General features: G+C 49.8%; 1 protein-coding gene across 2 annotated transcripts in view; it reads left to right on the forward strand.

The window, feature by feature from the left end:
- The window catches only part of TSPAN15 (tetraspanin 15), a 64,183-nt gene that overhangs the window by 21,911 nt on the left and 29,253 nt on the right, over nucleotides 1-13,019 (forward strand). For both annotated transcript variants that reach the window (XR_001107340.3, XM_012451440.3), the window contains exon 2: nucleotides 12,085-12,270. Coding sequence is in view for 1 of the 2 variants with exons in the window: in XM_012451440.3 (XP_012306863.2) it covers nucleotides 12,085-12,270 (186 nt within the window). In the remaining variant the exon portion in view is untranslated. The remainder of the gene's footprint in view (nucleotides 1-12,084; nucleotides 12,271-13,019) is intronic.

Below are 13,019 nucleotides of genomic sequence, written 5' to 3' on the forward strand. Positions count from 1 at the left end.
TCTGTGAACCTCCCTGGCCTCATCCTCTGCCTATCCTTGATTCCAGCTCTGCTGACCTCCTGTTCCTGTGGTACCTTCATGGGCATCTGGAACTCCTTATTGCTCTTGTTCACCTTAGGAATTCTTGCTTGTTCATTAAATGGACTCAGTTCAAACATGGCCTCCTCCAGGAAGCCTTCCCTGATCTTGCCTTTCTGATTTAGTGTCTCCTTCTCTCTGGCCCCTTTGCACACTTGATCATGTTTACCCCAGGGTTTTGCTTACTGCCACATGTGTTGATGTGCTGGCATGTCTCTCACCAGACAGAGCTCCTTGAGGACAGGAACTCCTCTTCTCTGCTTATTCCCAATGTACATAATAGGTGCTTAATGTATGTAGAATCAGTGAGTGTTACCTTGGAATTCAGAATAGGGACTCCCGCCTCCCTGGGAATTAACCCTCGACCAAAGAGCCTCTGAAGGGGAAACAGTTTCTGGCTTCTGACTTGGGTTTTGAAGTGTCAGCATTACAACAGCGCCACATGGTTACTGGGGAAGAAGTGACATTTACCGAGTGCCTGTGGGGTGCCAGGAGCTTCTGCGTGGCGTCTGGCTTCAGGACATTGTGGTTGTTTTGGCCACTGTGAACTGGCTTGGGCCCTAACCACTTTCTGTCTGGCTTCCGTGAGGAGAGTGTGGTCTGGTAGCTAAGCCACCAAACTTCCGTGAACTTCTGGGATATCCTAACGCATTTGCGTAGCACCTGCACACTGTGAAGTTGCTGAGGTCGAAGTTGTATGTGTGTTGCTGGATCTTATCACCATGCCCTGCATGCTGTCCATAAAAGATACCTGGAATTCTCTGTCCAAAGGGCATAGTTAATAGTATAAATATCACTACCAGCAAGGGCTTCCCATTGTTGGCTTTATTCAGAAGCAGAGAGATATCCTATAGCTGTGGTGATCCAGGAAGGCTTCCCAGGGGAGGAGGGCGTGTTGTTGTTTTTAGACAGAATCTTGCTCTGTCACCCAGGCTGGAGTGCAGTGGCATGATCATGGCTCGCTACAGCCTCGATCTCCTGGGCGCAAGCGATGGGGGGAGGGCTTAGAGCTGAACTTGGAGGATGGGTATAAGCCCCTTTTGGCTTTATTATTTCCAGAAAACCATCTCCTTTCGAAGGCTGCTGTGGGAGGTGGTGCTGGAGGTGTGTGCCTTCATCAAGGCTGGGGAGGGAGGGCATTGCGGTCTGCTTTGGGGTTTTACCCTTACCGAAGTGTGACATCTTCGGGCCTGGTGGGAGAGCAAGGGGCAGCCTGTAGGGGTGGAGTCAGAGAAGTGTGTGGGGCGAGAGGAGATGGGGTAAGAGGAGGAGACGGGCCGCCCGCAGTCTGCTTATGTGCCAGGATTCGAGGCGAGTTTCCATGCACTCTCAGAGCAGTGGAGGCACCCTCGGGGTTGTCATGCCAACTGGGAAACTGAGGCTCAGAAAGGGTAAGGGACTGTCCAAGGTCACAGAGTTGGTGGCAGAGCTGAGATTGGAGCCTAGGATGCCCATGTGGCCGCCCAGTGCTCCTTCCCTTTCCCCTTTGTCCTCTTTGGAGACAGGAGCCCTTGGACTGGGGCACTTCATCCTCCTTAAGGCCCTGTGCATTCCTGACACTTGAGATCTGATTGCCTCCTCTGCCTTCCATCAGGGGCAAAGGGTGCAGTTCAGATGTGAGATTCTGTGCAAAGGGAGAAAGAATAAACCAAGGGCCACATATATAAAAAGTGATTTGACGCTTTTCTCTTTTTTACATAGAAAACTACATCTAGCATTAAAAACAAGAAACATGAAATACTCAATAATAAGCCTTAACATTGCCCAAGTTGCGCAGAGATAGTTTATACACGCCTGACTCAGCCAGGTGTCCCCTGGAGCCAGCAGTCCTGGCTGAGCCTCACATCCTTGGCTCCTGCTGTTAGAGTTTCCTTCGTCTCTGTCCGCCCTCCTCCCCTGCCTGCCGTCCCCACTGCCTGCTCCTTTTCAGATGGCTCTCCCTCATGGTGGCTTCTCCCCTCAGCGGCCCAGAGGGGTCAGGAGAGTGAGACCACAGGGCATCCCGGACCCCATCCCTGGAACTCCTCTTGCCCTCACTTTGGCCCCTCGAGGATAACTCTCAGGCAGTCTCTGGGAAAGACCCCAAGGCAGTGGAGGAATAGGGGATGCATGGACCAGTTTCCAGACAGGGTGGGCTCTGAAAGGGTGCAAGGACCTTGGACTGGAGGCTGTTGTATAGGACAAAGGCCTCCTGTCACCTCTGTGAGCCCCTGTCTCCTTTCAAAGGGTCTAAGAGAAGGAAGACCTGGTCATTTTACTCACTCCTGCCGGCGGCAGCCTCCAGTTACGAGTGGTGGAGGCTTAGCTGATTGGGTGCTGTAGGCTGCAGAGGGACACAGTCCTGACCAGAAGAAGGAGGAGGAGGGATGCCCAGCAGCACTTTGACATAGGAATATACCCCAGTGTGGTTGCCCTGGCAGGAAGCAAGCCCCACCCCCACCCTACCCAGCTCTTCATCCCAGGGCTCCCTAAGCCTATACCCAGAATCCCAGTCTCCATTCCCATTCCTACTCCCTCAGCTGGAGCTCCAACCCCAGACGGAGGATGCTGCCTGCAGTGGCCTGAGTTGGGGGCTTCCTGTCTCACCGACAGGGCCAGATGTCCAGGGTGTATCTGGGAGCAGTCTTCTGCTCTGATTGACCTCTGGCTACTGAGCCAGCTGGGTCTGGGGGCTGGCTGGAGGTCCACCAGGGCTGAGATCTGGGAACAGAATCAACAGACACCATTGCCCATGAACACTGGGGACACAGCCCTGAGAGGCAGGCTCTTGACTCCTTGGTTCAGACACATGGAAGGTGGGGAGAGAGATAGAGGTCTGGAGAGCGAGGGAGAAAGAAAAGCAAGGCGAGGAGGGCGTTGGGTGGGGATGAAGTCGCTCTTGACTCTCCCTCCCATGGCTGTTTCTGTGGTTCTCTGATTAACCATGAGTAATTCTTATCCTTAAGCCTTGGAAGGCTCTGTTCCAGACTGGGATCATCACAGAGTTCCTTCTTTGGGCTTACAGGCATCTGAAGCCATAAAGCATTTCTCAGATTCATTCTTCCAGCAGATATATTAGGCCAGTCCCTGTGCTCAGGGAGGGTCCAGTTGCATAAAGTCAAACTCTGTGCATCCTTCAAAGTCCTTCTCTGGTTTCCCCAGGAGGAAATAATTGCTCTGCATCTTGTCTCAGAATGCCTTGGTCAGTTGTTTGTTCTACCATTCCTACCTGCCTGTCCCCAAACTCTTTCCCAGAACAGCTCTGGTCATGCCACCTGCCACCCCCACCCTGTGCTTCATTCATCTGTGGTTGTTGTTGATTAGAAATTCCACTCTCTGCCCTGGCTGGATTGAATAACTGGGGTTTGCAAAACTCCCAGCTTAGCTCCTTCACAGCCTGGAATGTGCTGTGTGCCTGTGGGAGTCTTTTAAATCAAGTTTCTGTAACTATTGCCAACAGAAGGGGTAGCAAAACAGTCTGCTGTGCCCACTTTGCTTCCTAGAGAGGTTTATTTTCCAAAGGCCATGTTTGTCACCCTTGGACTGACAAACCCAAGGCTTTTAGATGTCTTTCTCCAGCTCTACTCAGACAACATGGAAAGCTTGAGGGAGACAATGAGATCTGTTGTTAAAGAAGTCATAATTCGGCTGGGCGCGGTGGCTCATGCCTATAATCCCAGCACTTTGGGAGGCCGAGGCGGGTGGATCACGAGGTCAAGAGATCGAGACCATCCTGGTCAACATGGTGAAACCCTGTCTCTACTAAAAATACAAAAATTAGCTGGGCATGGTGGCCTGCGCCATAGTCCCAGCTACTCAGGAGGCTGAGGCAGGAAAATTGCTTGAACCCAGGAGGCGGAGGTTGCAGTGAGCCGAGATGGTGCCATTGCACTCCAGCCTGGGTAACAAGAGCGAAACTCCGTCTTAAAAAAAAAAAAAAAGAAGTCATAATTCTTTAAAGAAGTCATAAATTAGGAAGGGATTATTTATTTAATAATATTAATAAAGGATTGCTTATAGCCATTACTGGAAGAATAAAAATTAAAAAATATAATAAAATAATATTAATAAAGGGATAATTTACAAACAATAAATATTTATTATTTGTTCCATTTAGGAGCAGGAAGATCTGCTAGAGTAGAAATGCCATTTCTCCCCAAAAGGATCTATAGATTCATTGTGGTTCCAATCAAAGCCCAGTTGATTTTTTTTTCCTGAGACTTGAGAAGAGAATTCTGAAATGTATATGGAAGAATCGGGATCTAAGAATATCTAGGACACTTCTGAAGAAGACAGGAAGGAGAGTCTTGGCCTACCAGATGGCATGATGTGTTGTTAAATTGAAGTCATTACAATAAGGAGGTTTGTTTAGGGACAGACAGAATGACCAATGGAAGAGATAGCCAGAAGCAGCCCCAGGCGTATGTAGAAACTTAGGGTATGACAGTGGGGTCATAGCAGATCAGTGGGGACAGAAGGACTGGTTGATCAATGGCACTCTGACATTGTTAACGGTAACAGTCAGGCACATTCATCTGTGGTTGAACACCTGTAATCCCAATACTTGAGGCTGAGATGGGAGGATCACTTGAGCCCAGGAGATCGAGGCTGCAGGGAGCTATGTCACTGCACTCCAGCCTGGATGACAGAGTAAGACCCTGTCTCAAAGGGTCTCAAAAAAAAAAAAAAGAAAAGAAAAAGTAACAAAAGCAGGCTGTGCCAGAAATTTCAGGGACCAAGGATTACAATTACCAGGTTCTCTGTACTTGATGTCCAGGTTTTGTTTTTTTTTTGAGACTGAGCCTTGCTCTGTCACCAGGCTGGAGTGCAGTGGTGCAATCTCGGCTCACTGCAATCTCTACCTCCCGGGTTCAAGCGATTCCCCTACCTCAGCCTCTTGAGTAGCTGGGACTACAGGCTCGCACCACCACACCTGGCTAATTTTTTGTATTTTAGTAGTGATGGGGTTTCACCATGTTGGCCAGACCTCTCCTGACCTTGTGATCTGCCCACCTCAGCCTCCCAAAGTACTGGGATTACAGGTGTGAGCCAATGTGCCCGGCTGATGTCCAGTTTTTATAAAGGAAGAAGTCCTGTCCAGAGTCAAGGCAGAGTTGACAGCAAAGTACTAGTGACAAAGACCAGTGAATGCTCCTTTGCTGGCGGTGGGAGGCAGCCTCTGCTGCTTTCTCAAGAGCTGGCTTTGATTTGGGGTTGTAGGGGAGCCCCGTTCCTCAAGCACAGGTAGGGCCAGGTCAGTGGGATGGAGGTTCAGTGTAATGGGCCCTATAGCAGTTGGGTTGGGGGCATTGCCAGGACCTCCTATCCCTGATCTGTTTTTCTTTCCTTATGAGAAAGGGGAGTGGGATGGCAGGAACCTAGCTACCTTGGGGATGTGGGAGAGAAGACTGTTTTCTCCTGAGTAAGTTGGTGAACACTTATTGAGCCTTCCCTAGCTCGTGGCAGGAGGGTTGGAGCATGTGCCTTTTCCAAAAGGATGGGCTCTACCTTCAGAAAGGAACCTTGTAGGAGTGGTGAGGGGCAGCACCAGTGAGAGACACTCTAGACCTGTGCTGTCCAAAATGTGGCCACCAGCTACCTGTGGTCGAATTTAACTTAAAGTAAAATAACACAGAAAGTTCAGTTCCCCAGGCACCAGGGCCCCATTTCACGAGCTTGCTAGCCACACATGGCCTGTGGCTACCGCACTAGGTATTGGCATCATCTAGGAAGTTCTCTCAGCAGTGCCGCTCTGCTAGTGTCGACTTTGTATTTTGCAAAGCTGTTTCATACCCTCTTCCCCACAGTTCTTCACAAAAGGCCCATCTGGTAGCCTTAGTGACTGGCCAGCCAAAGGAGTTTTTGTTATGAATCTTGACTCTTTAATGGGTTCTGTACTGCTTAGCCTCTTTGAGCCTGGTCTATGAAACGAGGTTAGTCGTTTCTTGGTGTGTGAGGGGATGTGTTGATTAAGGGGGATGAGATGATGCAGGTATGACCCCTAACAGTATAGTGTCACAGCATAATCCCTGAAAGAGCCAACAGGCTTTACTGTTTTACAGGTGAAAAATGAGGCCCATAAGTGGGAAGTGACATGGCCAAGGGTACTGAGCTCACCCATGGAGGCCCAGAACTCCTGCCTCCTCTGCTGCCTCTGCTGCTCCCACCAGCACCCTGCTCTGCACAGGAGAAGCTGGGGCAGCAGCATCCAGAGCAGGTGGCTGTCTGCAAGGTGGGCATGGCCCGGGGCCAGGCTGGATGGGCCTGGGGCAGAAGGCCTCCAAACGGGAGGTGCAGGGTTTTTCTGGGCAGGAGGAGGGGGCCCTGCTAGTCCCACTTTATTGAAAACCTCTCTCAAGCCTTGGAGTTTAGCTCTTCCCCACCCCGTTTCAAGCTAGAATCTCTGAAAAACGCTTTGTTTTGGCCCAATACGAAGCCCTGGACCTTGAGAGCTCCATGAGACTGTTGTGAAATGAAGTGGTTCTCAGGGTCTTCCAGGAACTGCAGGCTCTGACGGGGCTCATCCTGATGTTCTGCTCTCTCCCTCCTCCCTGTCACTTTTGTTCAAATTCCTAGAGCCCTCTTCACCTCTCTGTGGCGGGAATAATATTTGCTTCCCGTAGCCCAGGGGTTCTTAATTTCTTTGTGCCAGGGACCCTTTGGTTCTCTGGGGAAGCCTGTGGGTCCCTTCTCAGAACAAGATATTTAAATGCATAAAATGAAATACACACGGTTACAAAGAAACCAATTATAGTAGGATGCAATTTTATACAACCAAATATTTGATGTAGTAATGTGCTGCTTTATCAGTACATTCAATCACAAGATCTAGCAGTGGGGAATACTATTGTAATTTTGAAGTAATGAGGAATGTAAATGACGTTTTAAGATATTCAAAATAATTGTAATGTGATTTGTACTGGTGAAAAGTTGCAGGCGCTGTTAGTAGTTCTTCAGTTTGTTGCCCACATCCCATATGGAAGGGATATTTCAGTTAGAGGTAAACAAAAGTAAAGATGTGGATTTTTCTCTGTCTCCAGTTTGAAAGCTCCCTAAATTCCATCCATGGGACCATCAGTTCCAGCCTCTCTTACTCTCCCTTCTCAATAGTCTTCTGGTCCCTTGTGAGCTTACAGAGTGTAATATGGGGCCTGGAACACAGTAGAGCCTAGTATTTGCCTTTTAGGGGTGAAAATGGGCCTTGCAAGTCCTCATCAAGCATTAAGCACAGACTTGCCCCAGCTGGGGTGAGGCAGCCAGGATGGGTGACCAGATGCTTCCTTCAGGAGACACAGGTGCTGGAATGCCTCACAGAGCCTCCCGCTTCCCAGCAGCAGCCTGGAGCAGGGCCCCTCCCTGCACAAGAGGAAGCAGGGTTCCAGGATGCAGGGCTAAGAGGGAACCTTCAGGCCTGGTTTATCCTGGGCCACAGGGCTCCTCTGCAGCCTGTTGAAGACGCCACGTGGTTCACAAAGCCTGGGCTTTTGGGCTTGGCCTGTGGGCTGCCAGCAGGACGCACTTTCCCTCTTTGGCCCCAAATGGGCATGGCATGTGCCCCCCACCCAACCCAACCCTGTTTAGCTGAGGCTGTCCTGCTTGACAGATGGGCCATTTGCTTCCTGCACTAGAGCTGAGTGGCCGGCTGCCTGTGGAAGGCTATAATTAGCAGAGTGGAGCGGATGGGATTGCATGCTGGCATTGACAGATAATTTTATCCTCAGATGGATAAACTGATGTCATCGGAGATGTAAATATCATTTGGAAATTTTGAAGTCCTTGGGAAGGTTTATGCCGGCCTCTCCCCATGCCCACTGCTCTTGGGAGCATTTGAATGGGGATGCTGGAGAGGTCTGTGCTGTATGGGGAGCTGCCTGGGAGTTGCCTGCCAGGCTGCTGGGAGGGTTGCGGTGGCAGCTTCTTCTGCTGGACCAGGAGAAATAGGGCCTAGGATGGCTTGAGGGAGTCCTGGGTTTACATTTGCTTTTGGGAGCTTTTCCCATGGCGTTTGTGGTCTGGAAATGTCTCAAGGGTAACCAGCAAGGAAATGGCAATGCTTTATAATGGCAGAGTGAGATCAGAGCAGGGGAAGTTTTGTTTTCTGCCAGCAAGGCTGTTCTGGAGTGGGTCCCGGGACTCTGGGGAGCTTGTAAAAGTAAAACAAGCCACTGACTGGCTTTACGGAGAGGGCTGGGGTCAGTTCTGCTCAGCACTGGGGTCAGTGGCAGCTCTGGTGTTTGGGGGATGGTTTCCAAAGCAGAGTACCTTAACTCAGAAGCACAGTCCCAGGCTGTGGAAGGAGGAATGGGAACAGGCTGGGACAGGGGAAGGAGGAAGGATGTCAGTTGTCCTCATCCTGCCAGAGAAGAAGAAGGATTTTTTTTTACAACAGGGAATGTAAAATTATAAAAGTATATCGGTCCAGTTCTGAAAATGTTAAGATATAATAGTTGTGTTGGTTCTGCGACAGGGTGAGAATTACGCTTTTCATCAAGATGGAAGAAAAAACCCTACCTCTGCCACCCTGGAGTACCTGAGTCCTTGAATATTTTATTCACTCCATGCCTGGGCTCTGACAACTTCCATGCTCTGTGGGGTTCTTATTTAACCATGATTCTCTGCTTTGAGGTAGATGAGCCTCAGTTCTCCTTTGTTTGTCCAGGCTTAGAGTTTAGTGGGTGATTCCTCATGGGTGGAGTTACTGAGGAGGGGGACTTGGCTTTTTTTTCCTTTTCTTTTCTTCTTCTTTTTTGAGACAGAGTCTTGCTCTGTCTCCTAGGCTGGAGTGCAGTGCCACGATCTCGGCTCACTGCAACCTCTGCCTCCCGGGTTCAAGAGATTCTCCTGCCTCAGCCTCCCAAGTAGCTGAGATTACAGGCATGTGCCACCATGCCTGGCTAATTTTTAGTAGAGGTGAGGTTTCGCCATGTTGGCCAGGCTGGTCTCGAACTCTTGGCCTGAAGTGATCTGCCCACCTTAGCCTCCCAAAGTGCTGGGATTATAGCCATCAGCCACCTTGCCCAGCTTGGACTTGGCTTTTTTTTTTTTTTTTTTTTTTTGAGATGGAGTTTTGCTCTTGTTGCCCAGGCTGGAGTGCAATGGCGTGATCTCGGCTCACTGCAACCTCTGTCTCCCATGTTCAGGCGATTCTTCTGTCTCAGCCGCCCGAGTAGCTGGGATTACGGGCACCCACCACTATGCCTGGCTAATTTTTGGTATTTTTAGTAGAGACAGGGTTTCACCATGTTGTTCAGGCTGGTCTCGAACTCCTGACCTCAGGTGATCCACCCGCCTCAGCCCCCCAAGGTGCTGGGATTACAGGTGTGAGCCACCGTGCCTGGCCGGACTTGGCTTTTTAAAGGCTGCTCACCATTGCTCTCCGAGGACCTGGGGCACTTAGGCCATCCTCAAACAGTGATTTCTCCATGTTTTGGATTTTGCAGCATGACTGACCAGTTAGTCTCTGGTTTGCCATTCTCTACCAAAAGTAGGTATTTTTCATTGTCTCCATTTTCCTGTAGGGAGTAAGTGTGTGTGTGTGTGCGCGTGCGCGCGCGTGCGTGTGTGTGTGTATGTGTCCTGCCTTATAAAGCTAACTTGTTAGTAAGTGGCTGGTGGCTGAGCTTCTCAGTGTCTTGAGCCCCTCCTGGCCCGTGTGTTGGAAAGGCATCCTTCTAGACTCAGGGGAAGGGTCTCAGTAATCCCGGATTAATTTTTCAAACCGAGGAGAATGGCAGTTAGCCTTGAAACATAGCAGAGTACTGGATCCAAATGAGATGATTTCCTGGTAATCCTCTGTTATCCAGTGTTTCTGCATAAGCTCAGTCTGCTTGTTTGACTTTTGGCATCCCTGTCACGCATCAAAGCTTAGGAGGAGGCAGTCACTTCCCTTTACTCAGGACTTAGCCCTCTTTAGAAGGCGGTCACGGGCATCTACTTGAGGACATGATGATAGGTAAGGAGACCCATGAAGTCAGTTTAAGGCTCAGGCAGCCCTGTGATTGGCTGGAGGGGCGGCCTCCTTGGTGTTCTGTGTGGTGACACTGGGATGGCTATGCTCATGCCACCTCCCGCCAACATCTGTCTGCATCGTCTCTTCCTCTCCTTGGACCCTAGCTGACAGCACCATGTCTTCTACTTACTCTCCCATGCTGCCTTCAGCTTAGTGGAGAAGTCCAGTTATCTGATGATTTGTCCCTGCCCCCCAGAACATGTGGCCCAGAAAGTCAGAATCCTTGGACAGGCAGGGGCCTGGGTAGACAGTAACTGACTTGAACTCAAAGGGTCTGTTGGAAAGCCCAGGTCTTGTTCATTCAGCAGACATTGATCATAAATGCTGAGAATTCTTCCTCAGTGTCAGGATGTCTGGGTGCTGGGGATGCCTGAAGCAATCGAAAAATCCCTCCTGGAGCTTATGTTTTAGTGAGAAAGACAAATGAAAAAACAACAGAAATAGTGTAGTATGTTAAATACTGGTAGTGCAAAGGAGAAAATAAAAAAGAGGAAGGATATCAGGAGTTTCACAGGGAGGGACTTTCTACCTGTAAATAAATTGGCCCTGAAGGGCCCCCCTGAGCAGGTGGCAACTGAGCAAAGAAGAGAAGGAGGTGGGAGAGTGAGCCATGCGGGGGTCTGGGGCAGTCAAAATTGCCTGTGCAAAGGCCCTGGGGTGGCACACCTGCACACCCTGGGGTGGGCAGTTGACAAGCAGCAAGGAGCCTGGGTTTTCCTGGTGGAAAGTTACAGGGTGTTCTAAAACAGTATTTCCACTGTTAGAAAAGTTGAGAATGGCCGGGCACGGTGGCTCACCCCTGTAATCCTAGCACTTTGGAAGGCTGAGGTGGGTGGATCGCCTGAGGTCAGTAGTTCAAGACCAGCCTGGCCATCATGGTGAAACCCCATCTTGAAAAAAAAAAGAAAAGAAAAGAAAAGTTGAGAATGAGGGATTCTACTGGCAAATTCCCTCAAAATTCCTCGTGCTCCAACCTTTGGCCTTCTCAAAGGTCATCCTGAAAGTAAATTCCGTATTATGGTACTGTGTGAAATGTCCATCCCCTTGAGCACTTCCAGAATTTCCTTTGGATGACCTGCCTATTTCATATGCATTACACAGCCTTATACTTCCGGGTTTGTAGTGTCTCCACGTTCATTCTCTCGTGAAAGCTGAGCAGTGCAGAAATGAATGTCTTCATGACATTCATTGTCTTTCAGATGAATTGTCTTTCAGATGAGAACACAGACTCACATGGTCAAATGCCTGTCCAAGGCCAAGGGTTCGCCAGTAGCAGAGCTGGGGCTCAAACCCATGTTCTCTGACCCTCCAGCCAGTAGCATTTCTCCTAACCCATCTATACTCTCCTTTATACTTGATGTTAGCCAAAATGCTGAGAAGCAATGTTTACTGTCCTCTAAAGTGGCATCTCCACACTGGGTCTGTATTAGTCTGCTTGGGTTGCTGTAACATCAAGTACCGGACTGAATGACTTAAACAACAGACATTTATTTTCTTATGGTTTTGGAGGTTAGAAGTCTAAGATCAAGGTGGCAGGGTTGATTTCTTCCGAGGCCTCTCTGGCTTGTAGACACTGCCTTCCCCTGTGTGTTCACACGGTCTTCCCTCTGTGCATGTCTGTTTTAATCTCTTCCTCTTTTTTATTTATTTATTTATTTTTTATTATTTCCCCGTCCCCTCCTGTGCGGTCCTGTCGCCAAGGGCCGGGGAGGGGGAATCTCTTCCTCTTATAAGGACACCAGTCATATTGGATTAGGGCCACCTTAGTGACCTCATTTTGACTTCAATTCGTTCTTTAAGAGCCCTGTCTCCAAATATAGTCACATTTTGAGGTACTGGGGATTAGGATTTCAATAGAGGAATTTTGGGGAAACACAGTTCAGCCCCTTATAGGGCCCTTTCTGTGCTATAACCTGGGACAAGCCTCCCCCACAGCAGGTACCACAGCCCCAGATGACTCTTTGCAGGAGAATCAAGTGACCTCAATTTCTCTCTCACCCTCTGTTTTCTTGCTACAGCTGATTGGGGCCCTGGTCCTGTCCGTGGGGATCTATGCAGAGGTCGAGCGGCAGAAATATAAAACCCTCGAAAGTGCCTTCCTGGCTCCGGCCATCATCCTCATCCTCCTGGGCGTCGTCATGTTCATGGTCTCCTTCATTGGTGTGCTGGCATCCCTCCGTGACAACCTGTTCCTTCTCCAAGCAGTGAGTGGACAGCACCACCCCTCAGCTGGGACTCCCTAGGAGAGCTGGGGTGCCTGCCCGTGTGCCCTTGGGCAGCTCAGTTTCTTTTGTCCCTGCCTTAAACCAGCTCCTCTAGAGAGTTCCTTAGATCAGCCCATCTGACCACATTGGCGTAAGAGTGCCCAGGCCACCTCACTTTCTGCATGTAAAAGCTGATTTGAATACTGTTCTTACTTAAACTCTGTGTTCATCGGGACCCTCAGTTGCAAGTAGGAAAAACCACACTCAAATGAGAGCAAGCAAAGACAAAAAAAGGAGGTGGTGGTGAGTCGTTAGCTCATACAACCAGCAAACCCACATTGGGTCCAGAGGTTTAGATGGCACCTCTGGGCAGGGTTGAGCAGTCTCCCCAGCCCCTCCCAGCGGGGGCTGCTCCCTTTGCAGTAGTCATGGCCTGCCTTGGGCCAGCAGAGTTCTTATGGTTCTAGATCCCAGGAAATCCTTCCTACCAGCTCTGGCCAAAGTCCCAATACTCTGGTGGGCCTGGCTTGGGCCATGTGCCCATTCTGGGATGGGGCATGGGGAGTCAACCCTACCTGCATCCCATTATTGTAGAGTGAGGGATGACTCCCCAGAGCTGGGGGTAGTGAGGAGGCAGATCCATTACTCTGCGCTTGTGTGTCTCTTGACCTCATTGTCTCCCCTCACATGGGAATCCCCTACTAGGCAGGTTTCCATGCTGCTTGAAGCTGGAAGTTGCTGAAATCAGT

Source organism: Aotus nancymaae, unplaced genomic scaffold (assembly GCF_030222135.1).
Source record: "Aotus nancymaae isolate 86718 unplaced genomic scaffold, 86718_ANA_hifiasm-v0.15.2.pri h1tg000010l, whole genome shotgun sequence".
Taxonomy (NCBI): Eukaryota; Metazoa; Chordata; class Mammalia; order Primates; family Aotidae; genus Aotus; species Aotus nancymaae.